The sequence below is a fragment of the Arachis ipaensis genome, chromosome B5 (genome assembly GCF_059453495.1).
Source record: "Arachis ipaensis isolate K30076 ecotype BB chromosome B5, ASM5945349v1, whole genome shotgun sequence".
Taxonomy (NCBI): Eukaryota; Viridiplantae; Streptophyta; class Magnoliopsida; order Fabales; family Fabaceae; genus Arachis; species Arachis ipaensis.
This window is the reverse complement of record NC_142440.1, coordinates 16,366,938-16,385,577: the sequence shown is the minus strand read 5'-3', so window position 1 is coordinate 16,385,577 and position 18,640 is coordinate 16,366,938. Positions and strand designations below refer to the sequence as shown.

Sequence of the window (18,640 nt, the reverse complement as noted above, 5' to 3'; positions counted from 1 at the left end):
GATTACGACATAATTAACTCAAAAATGAACCGAAATTACATAATGGATTGCGATATAATTAACTTGGAAATTAACCGAAATTACATAACAATTGCGACAAAATTAACTCAGAAATAAACTGAAATTACATAATGATTGCGACACATAAACTCAGTTCGAAAATAAGCATACAAACAAGACTGAATCGTGAACAAAAACACATCCAAAATCAATTTTGGATCAGACAACATCATCAACATAGCAAAAATTCAACAATAACAATAACGACGATAACGATAACAACGATATGTATAAGAAGAAGATGACAATGATGATGATGATGATGATGATGATGATGATGATGATGATGATGATGATGATGGAGGAGGAGGAGAAGGATGAAAAAGAAGGAGGAGAAGAAATTGAAATGAGAAAAGAAGAAGAAAGAGGAGGAGGAGGAGGAAGAAGAGGACGGTAATGAAAGTGAAAATTATAAAAAAGGAGGAGAAGAAGAAGAAGACGTAGCATTAGGGGTAAAAATGCATGCACGAATTTGAAAGAAAGTGGGAAAAGAATCGCGTGATCTAAATCACTTGGATGAATTTAGATGTTAAAATTGTTTAGATGTGGAGAATAATTCTTGTTAGGGAGGTTGTTGATATCTCTTTTCTAGATGAATAGAAGAGATTGTAGAAGTTAGTTACTGATTCAGACAAGTAGGGCTAGGCTAACATCGCCGTGTTCAACCTTTATGAGGTCAGGTAGGTGTCTATCCGGATAATATCTGTTGATTAGCCTTTATTCATTTTGGGCCTAACTAAATAGTGGGACAGGGTATGAACAAAAACCAAGTCTTTAATAATAATTTGTAAAAAGAGATAAAAATTTACTTGTTAGTTGTTACGAAGAAGTTGGTAGCCAATATTAAACTTGAATCTCTTCATGAATCATAGTTACATGCATCTTTGTATTTCTTTCCTAATTTCACAATTTTTATTAAAAATAAATGAATTAATTTATAATTAATATTATACAATATTAATTAGAAAACACAAATTCAAAAATAAAAGTATTACCTCCTTGGATGCTAGTATGGGAACATATTAAATTTTCAACAATTATTTCATATGATAAAATTCACGTAGAAAAATATAATAAGTACTAACTAAATTTTAAAATTAAAGTATAATCACGAATCAATACTAATAATACCAAATATTTAAGTCACACATAAATAACACAAAATATTATGCATTAGTCTAAAGTCTTATACTTCCTAAACACAAAACGTTAATTTTAAAATATGTATCTTCACTAGGCCGGACCGGGCCGAGCGACCCGAACTATGACTCGGACCTGATTGAGATATTCTTCCGAGTGTTATTTTTTTCTCCCAGGTCAAAACTGAACCACTTTGGGTCTGAGCTAATGTGTGCAAAAATACTCCGAGTCCAGACCTCATTCTTTGATTTGCTTTTATTTGCCCATCGAAAGGAATTGAGTTATATTTAAATCTTAATTCACAATTAATCAATTCCAAGTGAAAAAAATGAAGTAAAATTCTCAAGAAATATAGCTAACCAAGTTCACACATTTAATAGCAATTAGTAAGCAATTTACTATAATTAGGCAAAAGCCCTAAATTAAATATAATTGAATAGTGTATGAACATTAAAAAAAAAATAAAAGCCTAGCTCGGGAGAGTTTGGCAGTGAGTTCCCATTGAGTAAATCCTCAATGTAAGCGTTTTTCGCAGGAGACACTACAATAAATATGAGCTTTAACAATGCCAAAATCTGCAATACCTGAAAACCGTTTTTTTAGATGGTTTTAGACAATAATTTTTTATAATGTTACTGTTGAACTTCAGTTTTTATTATTTTATAGCAACAAAATAAAACCGTTCTTTTTTACTATTTTAAAGAACGGTTTTATAACCGTTACTAGGATTTGTTTTTAAGCAACAGTTTTTTAATGTTGTTTAAATAATTGTATAAAAGATACGCTTGAAAACCGTTGCCAAAGTTGCTATACTTTAAAACCGTTCTCTTAGATAATTTTAGACAACGATTTTTATAGAGTTGCTGTTGAAGTTTAATTTTTTATTAAATTATTACAACAAAATAAAACTGTTCTATTTGACTATTTTAAAGAACGGTTTTATAACCATTACAATAATTTTTTATTAAGCAACAATTTTTTAATATTTAAATAATTATGTAAATTAAAAGATACATATAAAAATAGTTCTTTATAAATATTAAATAAGTAGAAGACTAAAAAATTATTGTTATAAATAAATAATAAATATTATTTATGAAGTAAATAAATTTATAACAAATATTATTTTTTGTTTCATTCTCGCTCTAAAATTTAACATATTTTTTACGCTTAAACAAATTTTTGAGAAACTCCCTTTAGAACAAAACACAGAGCTCTGGTGTTTTTCCTCCTCTACTAGCTCTATGTCCCTAACCCACTATAACCCACCACTCATCATCAAAGCCTGCCATCATCATCGCACAAAATCAGCTTCACGCAGTTCGTGGTGCGTCGTCGAAGGAAGCAGTTCATGGTGCGCCGTCGCTGCGTCTCCACTCTCCTCGCCGGGTGGGTCGTCGCTGCTTGTCCTCTCTCCGCGCAGTGGTCGTTGATGCTTCTCTCCTGGCCGTCGCTTCTTCTCCACTCCTCGCCGTGGGCCGTTGTTTTGTCTCCCCTCTCGCCGCGCGCGTGGGTCGTCGCTGCCCTGGCCGGCGATGCTTCTCCTCGTCGTTTGTGGGTTGTCATGCTCCTGGCCAATTCTACGATAACTACTTCGACGCTGGCTACAATGTCGAAACTCTTGATTTACAGGTCCTCAATGGTAACCTCTCCTTTTTCATCGATTTCAATTCTATATACTCTGCAAATTGAGGAAATGGATTTCAAATTGCCATTGAAAGAAGAAATCACAAATCAATAGGCCGATTGTTCTGTTTGTAGGTCTCGCTCTATTGGTTGATGTTCCTAGGATAAAAACCTTACCGATATATATAAACTGATGGAGTTTTATGAAAGTTTCTCTGATTCTGCTATTTTACTGTCGATTAAGCAATTTTCATTCATGTGAGATGCTGAATTTTGCAACACAGGAAATTGTGATTTGTTAAAATTTGTCTTAGAAGTTGGGGAGATGCTTTCTCCTATGCTATGCAAACCGTTTTCCTGGCCTATTTTGTTTTGATTTTTTGCTATAGAAATGCAAACTTATCTTCCCTAACATTTGTTGTATTATATATTGCATATTAATCCTTTTCTAGATGAAGTCTTTAGATATCCCCAAAGGTGTTCGCCGTGTGCTATTCAGAACCTTAAATACTGACAAGCAAGTTGTAGAAGTTGCAATGTAGTCACTGCTATAGGAGCATGTTCTATTTTGGCTGTATATCATAAGCATTGAATCATAATTCTTGCATATATAATTTTTGGTTTGTCTTGAAAATTATTCTACCAATATAATGCTTCAATCCAAACAGTCATGTGCGTCGTTCATAAGTGTAAATAGCAAAATATTGTTCTGAGAATAGTAAAAAATACGAGTCATAATTTCTCATGACTTTGAACGTGACGACAACTGTGTTTTTTCCTTATGAGGAAGAAATTGTATTAATGTACGGATTAGATCTTTTGGTAATTATAATATGTCAGTTACACGCCATTATTGGTTTCTACCATTTTTGTTTGTGAAATCGGGGTTTAGGGTTTGGATTCTGTTACTGTGAAATTGGTTTTACTGTTTTGATTATGTTACTTTGAAATTGAGTTTAGAGTTTGGAATTGATTACTGTGAAATTGAGCATCCTTTTCCTACTCTTTTTAACCTAATTTAAATTCTACTCTTTTTTCCCTTGAACTTCTTCTATGCTTATTGTTTTGTTATGATTTTATTTCAGACTAAGCAAATCTTATGTCATAGCATATGGTTTGAAAAGAGCAATAGGTGAGGTAAACCTTCCCCAAAATAAATAAATTATTTTTCCATGTTGATTTTTCAAATAAGTTTGTGTTTTCTTGTTTAGTTTTGTACGAATATTGTTCTTACTGGGTTGGGAAGTCTTACCTTTTCTGGTCATTATTTCTTTTGTTTGTATTACTTTCGGGTGATTTGTAAAGTTTCAATGTATAATTCTTCAACTTTAATGTTGTTATTGTCAGTTTTTGCTCACTTATAGCCAAAGTAATGTTACATCTTTAAAAATTCTAAATAAGTAATTACAATATTATACAAACTCAGTTTGTCCATTATTTATTAATGTTCTTGTTTGCATTTATTCCTTTAGATATTTCTTTAGACTATCCAAAGCAACTCCTAACTTGAACACCTGTCTTATGGGTTGTATTTTTTAATTTAGCTTAGCTTGTTTTCATGTGCAACTTGTTGGCAACTCATCTCTTGAAGAATTAAAAGTTTCATATTGATATGACATTTACTTATATACTGAATTATATTGAATTCATTATTCTAAAGTTTTTTTAAGGCTTAACAATTTGCTTATGGACCATATATATCAGGAAGTCAAAATCATTTTATATTTAACTTTTTCTATGGAATTAAATGATGGTTTATTAGTAACAAACCTTCCATCTTGCTTGATGATAAGAGAGAGATTTATTGTCGATTTAGAATCAAGAATCAATTCGTTAGTAGCATAGTCCAAACCAACAATGAATTCTCTTATTCAAATGTCAAATTCAAATTAAAATAACCGAGAGTAATTAAACCTCGAGTCGTTCTTCCTTAGGAGTTGCAATGAAATGTCATATTATTGGCTACGAGGGAAATAGGGGTTGGATGGTAACAATTGGCAAGAAATTTAAAGTGCAATAAAATAAAAAGACATGCAATGAATTAAATGGAAAGCAAGTAAAGGCAATGAAAATGGAATTTAAATACTAAAAAGAGCTCTTGGTGAGAATTGGGGGATTGAGGATTCTTATCCTAGTTGTGGATCACAAACATGGTAATTGTGTGTGAATTAATCCCAATTAGTCTATCCTAACATCGAGGATAAGTCAAAAGGGCATAATTGATTCCAATCCCTAAGTCCTAGTCAACACTAGTGGGTCACTTAGAGTCAAGGAAAACCAAACCAATAAATAATTCTCACACAATGCGGAATGGACATCCACAACTCAATTTCACCCAAACACCCAATTTCTCAACCAAGAGTGTGAAAACTAAACATACAAGAAAAGCAAGGAATGAAACAAGCATGCAAGAAACTAAAATTCAAAGCAATAAAAGTCAAAGCAAGGAAAATTAAAATGCAAGAAATGTAAGACCCAGAATATTTGAAAAAAATCTTATTATGATCAAGTCTCAAATCCTACAGTTATTTATAGCCTTAATTTCAGAGATTATTTTATTAAAGATAATTAAGGCAAGTTTTGATTTATTGGATTTGAGATAAGTTATGATTATTATCCAATTTTATAATTATTGGGCTATTTTCTATATTTAAAGTATAAGGTTGATAATTATGAAATAATAAGGATTTTATATGATTTGAATTAGATAAGTAATATTTTAAATATTATTACTGCTATTTTGGAAAATGAAGAAATTAAGTATACTATTTCTAATTTTTAGATTTGGGCATTTTATTGAAAATAATTTGTGAAATTGATGAGCAAATAGTATTTTCTATGTACAAATAGTGTTGGATTTAATTTGGGTTTCAATTACTATATTATTCCCAATTTTATGTGAAATTACCCTAATGCCCTTAACCCTAATTTTCAAAATGAAACCCTAACCCAATAACCCGTACCCGACTCGGTTTCCTCCTCACCCAACCTAGCAGCAGCAACGCAATTTTGCTTCCTCCTTTCCTCAAACCAAAAACTACCGCAGCAGCAGCTGCAAGATGAAGGAAGGAAGAAACAAAATTGAGGGAGAAGGAGAGGAGTTCGCTGCGTGGGGAGAGAGGGAGGCGCGTCTCGTCGCCGTCGAGCTGGAGGGGGAGCTGTCCGCTGCGCCATGGCACTGCCGCCACCATGCCATGCCTCGCCGCGAGGTACCCAATCGTGCCATCGCTGTCCCGTGGAGCCATCGCTGTGCCGCCGCGCGTGAGGATGCTGGGCCGTCGCTGCCTTCTCGTCGCAAAAGAGAGAGAGCTCGCGAACCAAGGAGATCGACCCACGCCTCACTGCCGCCAAGCTCGCGCCGTCGCTGTCCCGTTGAGCTTTTGCCGATGATTGTGCCGCTATTGTCAGAGATGACCCGATGGGAGAGAGGGGGAAGACCACCCGCGACGGTGCTGGAACTTCCATGGCCGTCAGAAACTGCCACCTACCTCCGCCACTGCTAGGGTTCGCCGCCGGTGCGCCGTTGAAAGGAAGGCCGTTCAGTCACGCCGAGCAGGAGAGACAGAGAGATCTGAAGGTGTGCTGGGAACCCAAACACCGTGCCTGGCCCCCGATCGCATCACCGGCGCCGCCTCGGTCGGAACTGCCGCCATCAGAAAAGGGTTCTGGTCGCCAGGAGTGGTTCTGCGACTCCCGGGACCACCGCCGGAGCTTCTGGCTACTCCTGCCGTCGCCGGAAAAGTTTGCCGGTAAGGGTTTTATTTGAGGTTTCTGCCTTTTTGGTTTTCGAGATGGTTTTGATGCGGTGCGATTTTTCTAGTTGATCCACCGGAGTTTCTGGCCGTCGCCGGAGCTGTTGCTGCCGCCGGTTCGAAATCGGAACTGCTTCGTGTTGTTATTCCGGTAAGAAATTATGTTTCGAAAAGCCACGCGTTAGTATTACGTTGTGTTCGGTTAATGAATATGAGTTTTGATAACGTGGGGTCGAGTCCTGATTATTACATGTTGCGAATAGTGTTGCGATGGTTGTTGTGAACGTGACTGGGAGCTGAGGTTTTAGTTGCCGTCAGTTCGGGTTGAGGCGGAAAGGACTCTGTGACGTGTTTGAGTTATGGATTTGCGTTTTGAGGTAGGGGCGCTTTCCGAAAACTATATTTTGTATATTGGGAATTATTACATATGGGTACTGATGTGAGATATTGTGTATTTGGTGATTGTATCTGCCTTATGTACTATTTGATTGACTCGAATGACTATGGATGTTGGTTTGGCTGAATTATTGTGCGGCCTTGTGAAATGTAATGTTTTGAAGTGATTCTTTAAAGGTTTAAAATCTGAGTTTAATCCGTTGAGGATTGATTTGATTTGAGTCGATTATTTGATGATGTGAAATGTCGAATGCACTTTTGAATTCAGCCCGGTTTACTTTACTTGACTTGATCTTGGACAAATGATTTGTTACTGAACCGTTTCTTTAAAGCTTTGAAAATGAGTTAAATCGGTTGATATTGAGTTGATTTTGAAATGATTTTCTTGAGATATGCCACTGAGGCAACTGTTGGATTTAGCTTGCTTTGAATTGATTTCTGGTTTTGAGCTGTTGAAAAGGAATGAGAAACGGTTTAGTTGGGACCCGAACCGGGTGGCAAAAGTCCAAGTTTTAGGGGAGGTGCTGCCGAAATTTCTACAAAATCCTAGTCTTGTTTGAAAAGTTATTTAGAAAGGATTGGATTTGAGAAGTTGTATTATTTGATTTATTAAGAGAATAATTATATTTTCAAGCTTAATTTATTTAGTAAACTTTATGCCTTGAGTTTGACTTATTTAGAAATGAACTATTTTTACCGTTTGAATCACTGAAGGAAAAAAATGATGCTCTAATATTGATTTCAATATAAAAAGGAGCTTTTAGTGGTTTCAAAGGAATCTAGACTTTTGATTGAGTAATTAAGTTTGAGGCATTTTGGAAGGGTTAGAAAAATGGGTTCCAAAAAGAAATCTGAAAGTGGTTTGATTCAAATGAACCGGTTCCTTTTCAAATGAGTTGATTTTTGGACCGGGTTGGAACTTGAGATTTTGTATGGTCGGTTTCATAATAAATTCAGTTTTATTTACTTGAACCGAGAATCCATGATTTTAAGAGTTTCAATGAATTTTAAGGAATTGATATAGGTTGACCTTCCCTAAAGACTTGGGACTCTGCCGAGAAACTTTTGTTATAAAATCCCATTGTTGGATGGGTGATTTTTGAATATCTCAAAGAGGCTTTTAACTTGCCATGATGATGGAAGTTTTGGAAAGAGGATGCCGAGAGTGGCATTATTTTAAAAGGGGAATTTACCTTGAGTTAAAGTGGCTTATGAGCCTGAGATGATTTGAGAAATGAGATCATTAAAGCCAAGGCTGAAAAGAGTTGAAACTTGATTTCAAAGTGAAATGAATTGAGAAAATAATTTATGGCTTAAATGCCGATTTCATGAACTTGATGATTTTGAATGTGGAAGTGCTGTTTTGTTGAGAGCCGGAATGGCTGTGTATGTTTATACATATTGATTGGTTCTGGATTGAACCGTGAGCCGGAATGGCTGTGTATGATATGAATATTGGCTGGTTCTGGATTGAACCGTGAGCCGGATGGCTGAGATGGATGTTGATCCATGATTGAGAATGAAAGCAATTATGCTGAGACATTGATAAGTTGTGATTTTTGCACTTCCACTATTGGAGATGAGGGTTTCCCTGGGTAGTAGCAATGGCTAGCCACCATGTGCTCCAGGTTGAGACTCGAAGCTCTGTTAACCCAATGTCGTAAGTGTGGCCGGGCACTGTGAAAGGCCCGGATGAGCTCGCCCCCATAAATATTCACCAGTGATGGTGATGGATAAATATTCACCAGTGAGGGTGATGGATATGGATCATGATTATGATCAAGTTTATGATGAGTATAACTCGAGTTGGGGATGCACGACAGAGGGACAGTCCAATGGTTAGCTACCAGGACTTGTCGGGTTGGCTCTATAACCGACAGATGATATCATCAGCCACTAGGGACAGGCATGCATCATATGCATTTGTGTGACATTGGTTGGGTGTGCATATTATACTTGGTTTGCCTATGTGATTAATTGCTAACTGTTTTACTTGTAATAACTGTTTGTTTGTGCTTGAACTTCCTATCTGTGTTTGCATCTGGGACTCTGTTGGATTGTGGTGATTGGTTGTTGGTTGGATTGTTTGGGCCTAGGGCCGTGGTTGGAATGAGATGAACTGATGGTTGATTTCGATTTTGTGTTTCTGGTTTGGAATAAAATATGAAAGGCTATTTTGGTTTCGCTTAGATAAACCGCTTTGAAGGGCTTATTTAATTGTTGTCATAATGCTCTGTATTGTTTTAGTTATGGTTTATTGTACCCTCGCCTTTATCTTGATATAATCTGTAAGAGGGATAGGAATTGTATTGGATTATGTTTGTAGTATTACTTATATATATGTATGTATATATATGGATGTACTCTTTATGAGTTTTTGTACGTTGTATGGTATTTATGGATGTACGTTATCGAACGAAAGAATTTTTGGGAGCGGTATTGCGGTTTAAAGCTTTAATCAGGCTCATATTTTAGTAATAAATAATATAGAAGTCGTCGTAATGTCCGAGCTATCAAAGGCGCGCAGCCGAAAGCGTGAGCTTTGGTAGTTAGGGTGTTACAAGAAACCTCTTGGCAAGTAATTGAGAGCTAAGGTTACCTATCCTAGCCATTGACCACAAACACATGATGATTATGAAGAGTTAATCCTACTTAGTTAACCCTATATCGAGGATAAGTCAAATAGGCATAGTTGATTCCAATCCCTAAGTCCTAGTCAACACTATTAATGGGTCACTTAGAGTCAAGGGAAACCAAATCAACTAACTACTCTAATGTATTAAACAAGAATAGACATCAATGACTCAAGGAGCACCAAAGTCCTCAATACCAAGCCAAGAGTGAAGAAAAACTATGTAAAAACTAAGCCAAGTATTTTGTCAAACACTTGGTATGCATAAGAATAAAATAATATTAAAATGCATTAAAAATAAAATCTAACTACCAAAAGCAAGAAAATGATAATAACAACTAAAGGAAGCATTAAATGAACATAAAACATAAATTACATTAATAGAAATTAAAGAAGTACAAGAGTGTTCATAAAATAAAAAATGACATAAAAGAGAAATGAAGAAGAAGAATTAAGACAATAAAGCAAGGAAACATAAATAAAACTACATTAAGACAAGAATTAAAGACAGAAATTAAAGAGAAATTAACTAAACCTAACCTAATTCTAGAGAGAGGGGGGAGCTTCTCTCTCTAGAAACTAAGAGAAGAACATGTAAAAGCTAAACCTAATTGCCCCCCTTGCTTCCACTTGAATTGGGGTTGAAATAGCTTCAGAAATCAGTTGGGTTGGGTTTTGGAGGCCCATAATTCGCCCCCAGCGATTTGTAATTAATGAGCTCACGTGACTCGGGTCACGCGTACGCGTCGCCGAGCTCGCACTTGTGCGTGCGCACGCGTTGCTTGTGCACACGCACAGATCACTGAACTTCCAAACTCCATTTCTTTATGGTTTCTTCCCTTTTGCATGCTCTTTTTTTCTCACTTCTTCAACCCATACTTGCCTTGGAAATCTGAAATCACTTAGCAAATGCATCAAGGCATCAAATGAGATTAAAGTGAATAAAATTTAGCAATTAAAAGGCCTAAAGAGCATGTTTTCATTTTCAAGCACATTTTAGGAAGAAATCATGAAACTATGCTATTTCAATGGATAAGTGCAAGAAAATTTGATGAAATCCACCCAAATAGAGCAAATAAATACCATGAAATGTAGATTCATCACATCCCCACACTTAAACAATAGCATGTCCTCATGCTATACTCAAGAAGGAAATAAAGGGTATTATATTTATTCAATGCAAGTAAACTACCTACATGCAATCTATCTACATGAATGCAACTACTTAGTCAAAATAAATCAATTTCCAAGAAAGTATATATGAACATAAGGGCTAAAGTAATCTTAACCAAGTCAAATCTATAATTGATTAGAGTTATTGAAAAGAATTAACAACTTGCAAGAAAGGAATTAAGCATAGGTGAAAACATGTAATCGAGTAATGAAACCCTTACCGGATGTGTATCCGCTCTAATCACTCAAGTGTATAGGGTCAATTCACTCATTTTTCTTCTAATCATGCTTTCTAAGATTTGTCTTTCATCTAACAATCAACAATTATTCAATGTATGCATACAAATAACATGAGGGCTTTCCATAGGTTGTAATGGGGCTAGGTAAAGGTAAGGTTATATATATATATGGTCAAGTGAGCTTTAAATTTGAATGTTTGACTAACTTAAGCTCTCACCAAACCTACTTAACAACCTATACAACTCAAAGTAAACCTAACTACCCATTTTTCACTTTTCTTACATACTCATGCATTTTCTTTTTCAATCACAACTCATATGCATTGTTATTGTTATTCTACTTTGGGGTATTTTGTCCCCTTTTTATTATATTCTTCCTTTTTTTTTCAAACTAAAATATATACAAAGGTGTTAATGCATATGGTTTAAGCATTTGATACATGAGTATGTACCCAATTCCCAAGATTTTCAACAAAGTACAAAAATTTCACTTTTATCTCAACCAAAGTTCCCAAACTTCCCCACACTTAGATGATATACACTCTCACTAGCCTAAGCTAATCAAAGATCCAAATAAGGGACATTTATTTATTTTTCACTTTAAGGCTAGTAATGTGCTAACTTTAAGAACAAGAGGGGATTGAAATAGGCTCAAAGTTGGTTAACAAAGGAAGATAAAAGGGTAGGCTATTTGGGTAAGTGAGCTATATGAAAAGAAGGCATCAATCATGTAAATGTATAAATACATCAAACAATGGACATAAAGAATCAAACAAATCAAAGATTGCAATCATAAAAAGAGAATAACACACACACAAGAATGAAAATAGTGGTTATATGGTGTAACCACACAATTAGGCTCAAAAACTCACATGCTTATGTGTTCATAACTCAAAAACATGTTCCACAATATATTTCAAGCAAGTTTCAATCAAACAAATACCAACTCAAATAAATTAGGATGTGCATGCCCTATCAAGAATGTTTTTCTTAGAAAATTTTCATTATATTAACTAAGCTTATTATATGTATGCAAAGACATGCAATAAACTAAGAGAGAATGTAATTAAAGCTCTAAGATATATACAAACTAAGAAGAGAAAATGCAAGTAAGAATTCAAAAAAGAAGATGAAAGTGTTAGGATTAGAGTTTGTCACCCAAGGTTGTTGATCGGTGACGACCTCCCCACACTTAAAGGTTTGTACGGTCCTCCGTGCACTCAAAGGTGAACTAGGGGGTGTAGCGACTTCGGATTTCCACCTTCAGCTGGTGGATCAATCGGCTGCTGTATGCCCTTTCTCCCGCTTCCCTTGTTGTTTATGGTGGATCACTCATGAAAGATAGAAGATAGGATAGTAAGATGCAAATAAAAGTTGATAAGAGAAATGTGGATAAGTGCAAATATTTCAATGGATAAGTGCAAGAAAAGTTGATAAAATCCACCCAAATAGAACAAATAAATACCATAAAATGTGGATTCATCACTTGATCAACACAACTGAACTGAAGCACAAGAATAATTGTCAATGGTAGCCTCTTTAGACATAATATACAATCTCAAATGATGGTTTTACTTGTCTTTTCTTTGGTATTTTGTTTCTTCTTGTATTATATTTAAATGAGATTATTAATTTGCTTGACCAAATTAATAAGCTATTATGACCTAGCTATTAATAAGAAAATACATAAGAAAAATCACTAGCAGTTATCTTTCTTTCCCTCGTCCATTCTCTCTATTAGTAAGCATTATTAGCAGTAGGCTTAGCATTATATTTAATTTGCTAATTTTTTTGTTCATAGGAAAATCATGATGAAGGTGAGGAAGAATTTAATCACACATTATAAGATCAAACACTAGAGAGTAAAAATCACCAATTTGTGGAGATGATGGGGAGTCTATTTGCTATTATAATATATCAAATCTCTTTTGTTTATGATTAGATATTGTTATGACTTAGACTCTTATTATGTGATTTTAAAGTATCTAAGTTTATTTGACTTCTAAAATCTTTTTTTTATAGGTTACAAACATGTATGAATCTTATAGAATATGTTATAAATCAAATGTTCAATTATTTTTTTAGTGATTTGATTCAAATGGTTGGAATATTAATCTATTGACACTAAAAAATAGTTAAAATATTAATTTTAATGCAACATGAGAAAACTATTCTAAATAAAGCAATATATAACTACAAAAATATCGTTGTCAAAAGTTGCAAAGACAATGTTGTTAAAATCGTTGTCAAAGACAGCTACAAAATGGCAATGGTATTAAAACCATTGCGAAAAAAACAACACCAAAGGCAATGTTTTTAAACTATTGTCTTTGTGAATAACAAAACTACAACAGCTTAAAACCGTTACCTATCCAGTTATGGTTTTAAACCGTTGTCTATCCAGTAACGGTTCTAAACCGTTCTTTAAAAATTATTGTCAAAACGTTGTCTATGCCAGTAACTATGGCAACGGTTTTTTTAGTTGCCGTTGCCTTAGGTAAAAAACTGTTGCCTATGAGTATTGGCAATGGCCGCATATACTATAGGTCAAAAACTGTTGCCAAAGCGTTGCCTAAAATTTTAGAAACGGTTTTTCGATCTATGGCGACGATTTTTTACCGTTGCTAAAATCCTTATTTCAATTCAATTCAACCTAGAAACAAGAACCTAACATTACTTCTGTTATTAGTTAAACCATTATTAGTTTGGAAAACTAAGAAATTATGTAACCGATTTAATTTGAATTAATTGGTTTGGAATAACTTCATCATGAATTGAATCTTTTATTTGACTTCAGATATATAGACACGTGTTCAACAACAATTTCATCATCAAATCAGACCTCATTCTTTGATTTGCTTTTATTTGCCCATCGAAAGGAATTGAGTTATATTTAAATCTTAATTCACAATTAATCAATCCCAAGTGAAAATAATGAAGTGAAATTCTCAAGAAATATAGCTAACCAACTTCACACATTTAATAGCAGCAATTACTAAGCAATTTACTATAATTAGGCAAAAGCCCTAAATTAAATATAATTGAATAGTGTATGAACATAAAGAAAAAAAAGATAGAAGCCTAGCCTGGGAGAGCTTGGTAGTGAGTTCCCATTGAGCAAACCCTCACTGTAAGTGCTTTTAGCAGGAGAGCGATTCTCAATTGCAAAGACCTTATCTTTGTACCAAAGCAACAATATCGTCTCTCCCTCCTGTATTATCACGCGTAGCTTCCCCTTTAGCAGCATCCCCAGCCCAGCTGTACCACCGGCACCCAATCTGGGTAACACAATGAATATGAACATTAAACATAAGAAGAAAAAAAAGATGACAGAAATAAAAATTCTAACATTTTGCTATATAATACACTCAAACTCTTGATTAAAAAACTAATCCAATAAATTAAGTTACTAAAATTCTTGAGTTTTGGCCATCACTGTCAGTATGCAATTATCCAACAATTTAAAACCTTAATTTCACAAAAAAGTTTATCTCAAAGTCTCAAACAGATATAGTCTAAGTTTACCTCAAAAAGCTTTTGGATTAACTTGAAAAGCGCACTTTTAAAATTAACACCAGCAGGTGAGTTGGAAAGCATGAAGCCAAGATCAATATGTATGATATCACCATCTTCATCCAATAAGAAGTTTCAATTATACCTATCATTCACCTGAATGGAAAAAAGGGCATAAAAAAAGTAGAAATAAAAATAAATATACATACCAATGCAAAATTTTATAACTATTCTCTTTCTCATGGAAAAGACTGTACTTAATTAAATACTAAAAAAAAATTCCTACAAAGTTCTAGAGAGAGATGGCAAATTAACGTATTGCACGTATTTTTCTCATGTACATCTATCAAGGTCTAAATAATTTAGCAATCAAATTTAAATGTTCCATTTTAAAGAAACATGCTACGGGAGTTGCATACTAAAAACTTAGCATCAACAAATTCAAAGTTAATGAAAAGTGGGATTTCATTCATACATGTAATTTAGCTATAGGTTTCTTTTATTCTAATAAACTATTCTATAAGGTTTGATTGTGACAGAAAGAGATTTATTAATTTTGAAGAGAATACATACATCTATCAAGGTCTTCATTATAAATGTTCCATTTCTTGAAGGGAGCTAGTTTTCTTCTCAATCTTCTTCGACCTCTTCTTCATATCCTTGATATCCTGTACAATTGAAATAATTAAATGGTACCATCCCAAAGGAATGGACAATGCAAAAAAGAAAACCGAATCAAGCATTGGCCAAAGCTCAACAAAAATAAAAAGTGAATCTGAAAATAAATTTAAAGAAATCAAAAAGTAAAATACTAAAAAAACAAAAATAAGATCATACACATATGGTATCCTTTCAAATCAAACCCTTCTTTTGAGAAATGGGATATTAAGATCATTTTTTAAGAAAATATAATAAAAATATAATAACCTTTCTTCCGTTTTGTGATGCATTAAATATCAAAACGTGAACGGACAAGAGAATGAGGATAATTGAGAACTACTTATAGGAAGAATAAGAAATTTGAACAACAAATTGAAAATCATGTTTAAATTTAAAAAAAAAAAAGGGAACAAAGGCCAATGCATGCACTATAAAAAAATCTGGTAAAAACGATGGTTTTTTTCATTTATGACAGTTTGAACCGCCATTATTATCAAGAACGGCGGTTTCAGAAAGTAACGTAATTCTAGGTGCCATTCTGGTTATTACGGCAATTTTCTGAAAATCGCCACAATTTTCTAGGTTAAAACGGCGGTTTTTAGATAGGTTAAAATGGCGGTTCAAACCGCCATTATTTCTAAATAAATTGGCATTTTCTGGTTGGTAAAAACGGCGGTTCAAACCGTCGTTATTTCCAGGTAAAAAGGGTGTTTTTTGTTGGTTAAAATGGCGTTTTTGAACTGCCATTTTTACTATGAGAGAGTGGCATTTTGGATGGTTAAAACGGCATTTTAAATCGCCATTTTTACCGGGTTAAAATGGTATTTTTAAACCGTCGTTTTTACTCTGACAGTGACATTTTTATTGGTTAAAATGAAATTTGAAACTGTCATTTTTACTGGGTTAAAACGACATTTTTAGTTGGTTAAAACGATATTTTTAAACCGCCGTTTTTACCTTCACAGTGGTTGGTTAAAGTGACGTTTTTATCGTTTAAAAAGGTAGCTTTTACTGTCATTTTTATCGTGTTAAACAAATAATTTTTTAATTAAATTTTCACAATAACAAAAAATCATAATCCATAAACAAAATATTATATAATTCATAAATAAAGTACTATACATAATATATGATTTTTTAGTATTGGAAATAAAAAATAATAACTGTTATACAAAAACTTGTCTTACTAAACTAACCAAAATACAAACATTGCAATAAGCACTAATCAGTCAAATCTATGATCCAGTTCCTTAAACTATGTTAATATCTAATAATGTATTTAAACCATCTAATAAGTGCTATTTTTACTACTTAGATTATGAATATATAAGACAAATAACTTAGTTAAGTGATGATGAATAAGATTTGGAGACCAAAAATTTTCTCCTTTTGTAATTAGATTTAAAACAAACCTGTCTTAGTTTCTTGGTCTCTTGTGTGAGTTCCATTCTTGGAACTTGTTCCAACATCTTTGTTTCTTGCTCTGACACTCCAACTTTCATTATCCGGACTCATCTCCTACATTCAAATTAAAATAATCAGTTTTCATTCAATCATCAACCACCGCAATAATTATAACTAATTTTAGGGAATTGAAAAGTAATTTTAGGCAAAAAATGAATAGAGAGAAATTACCTTGTTTCTATAAACCGAAATTATGCTGCATATCATTGCAGCAACTTCATCTATAGAACGACTCGAGTATTTTGCGTCTCCAGCTTTTTCTTCAACTCTATTAGCAGAACTATTGGTATTTGAACATGTTGGAACTTGGAAAGAATGGAAAGAAAAAAAAAAGATGCAAAAATATAGCATATGTGATTCCGTATGACATCTTGAAGAAAATAAACACCATTAAAATAGACTATACACAATGGTAAAAGCAAAAAAAAATAATAAAGCAGTAAACCGAGTTAAAAAGGCAATGGCAATCAAGGACGGCAGCTAGATTAAAACGAGAAGTGGAAGAGTTTTTTAAACATGATGATTCAGACATGCCTGAATTAAGACTCAAAATAAAAATGTCACAAATAACTCATGCATACATAGACTAAGTAAAAAATAAATTAATAAACTCATAGTACCTTAGCAAATTTTCCACTGAAAACAGAGAGTGCAACCTTTCAGAAGGCTGGTATGTGGCGAATGATTACAGTAGTTAATCTACGGATATACTTTCCTCTTAGTGCATCAATTACCTCTTCACCAGTTAGATCTACCAGATGAGATTGGGTATTACCAACAATAGGAGAGCTGTTGATATCTGACTGACAATAGTTGTAAAAAGAATATTAAAAAGGAAAAACTTAATGTCATTTTCTTAAGTCAACTAAAGAACAACCCAACAATCAACTTAATGCAGTTTGCACTTACAGATTCACCCAATTCATCTTGAATCTTCCTCTACTTAGCATCAGAAAGAGCATTTTTCATGCAATTCCTTCTTCAGATGTTCCATTCTGACCCCATGATCTGATGTACACTTCTCACACAAACCTTAGATTCTCTGATTCTGTAAAGGAATAGAACCCAATGGACTCCACATTCAGCCATCTCAAAGTAAAAACTAAAGGCTTATTTTTGTGAAAACATTTTCTATTTTCAGGATTTTGTGAGTGAAAAAAAAATAGAAAACACAATTTTATTCTTTTCATTTTCTTCACAATAATCTTAAAAACAAAAAATATTAGAAATGAAAAAATAAATATTTTCACAATCCAAACTAGCCTTAAGGTTCTTAAGGAATAAGTGAAGCTTATAAAAGAGAGAATATTAAAAGTGAAAGGGACATTGGACAGGGGAGCTATAAGCTACACAATATATATGCAAAGTTACAACAACTCTAGTAGCAAAATATGAAAATAAATGACAAATATTTCAAACAATGGGTACGAACAAAATTTCCAAACTTGTATATTCAAATAATGTCAGACTAGATCAGACTCTGGTTCCAAATCCAATAGCAACCTCACGGTATTATCAAGCTGCATGGAGAATAAACATGTGTAAAAATCACCCTGCAAGCAGAATACAGATAGAAGACCAAAAAAAAAAAAAAAACAAAAAGGCAATACTACTTGATAGATTCATACAATTTCAGCAACTTCCAGAATGTATAATGTTTATCAGGGTAGACTCAGTCTTTTCTCACATAACAATTTGAATAGTCATGTTTTATTCTAAATTTACTGAGGCAAACTGTACCAGTGTCATGTCCAATATGAAATGTAATTTTAAAAGCATTGCCTTGAACTCATTTATCACTTTTTCAACTTCTTCAAGAACACGTTTTAGGATCCCCACCTGAATCTGAATCAAGATCATATGAAAGGCTAACTTCAATAAGAAAAGAGCATGACAAGTTGTTCAGGAATAGAAGAGAAAATCCATAAATATTATATCACATGGTAAATGCTGGAACAAATGCCATTCTTTGAAAGATGACTCTT

At 33.8% G+C, this 18,640-nt stretch overlaps 1 protein-coding gene and 1 long non-coding RNA gene across 2 annotated transcripts; one reads left to right on the top strand and one right to left on the bottom strand.

Annotated features, from left to right (window-relative positions):
• The first annotated feature begins 6,244 nt into the window (after positions 1–6,244).
• Positions 6,245–6,861, top strand: LOC110262757 (uncharacterized). Its single transcript, XM_088487708.1, has 2 exons — positions 6,245–6,575; positions 6,647–6,861. Exons 1-2 carry the CDS (start codon positions 6,245–6,247, stop codon positions 6,859–6,861), a joined length of 546 nt encoding a protein of 181 aa, XP_088343834.1.
• Positions 6,862–10,057: 3,196 nt separating this feature from the next.
• On the bottom strand, positions 10,058–15,201 carry LOC107643088 (uncharacterized). The gene is made up of 4 exons (XR_001620758.3): positions 15,105–15,201; positions 14,544–14,687; positions 12,177–14,296; positions 10,058–10,498 (listed from the first exon to the last, which is right to left on the bottom strand). It is a non-coding gene; the product is annotated as an uncharacterized LOC107643088 (long non-coding RNA).
• Between the last annotated feature and the right edge of the window lie 3,439 nt (positions 15,202–18,640).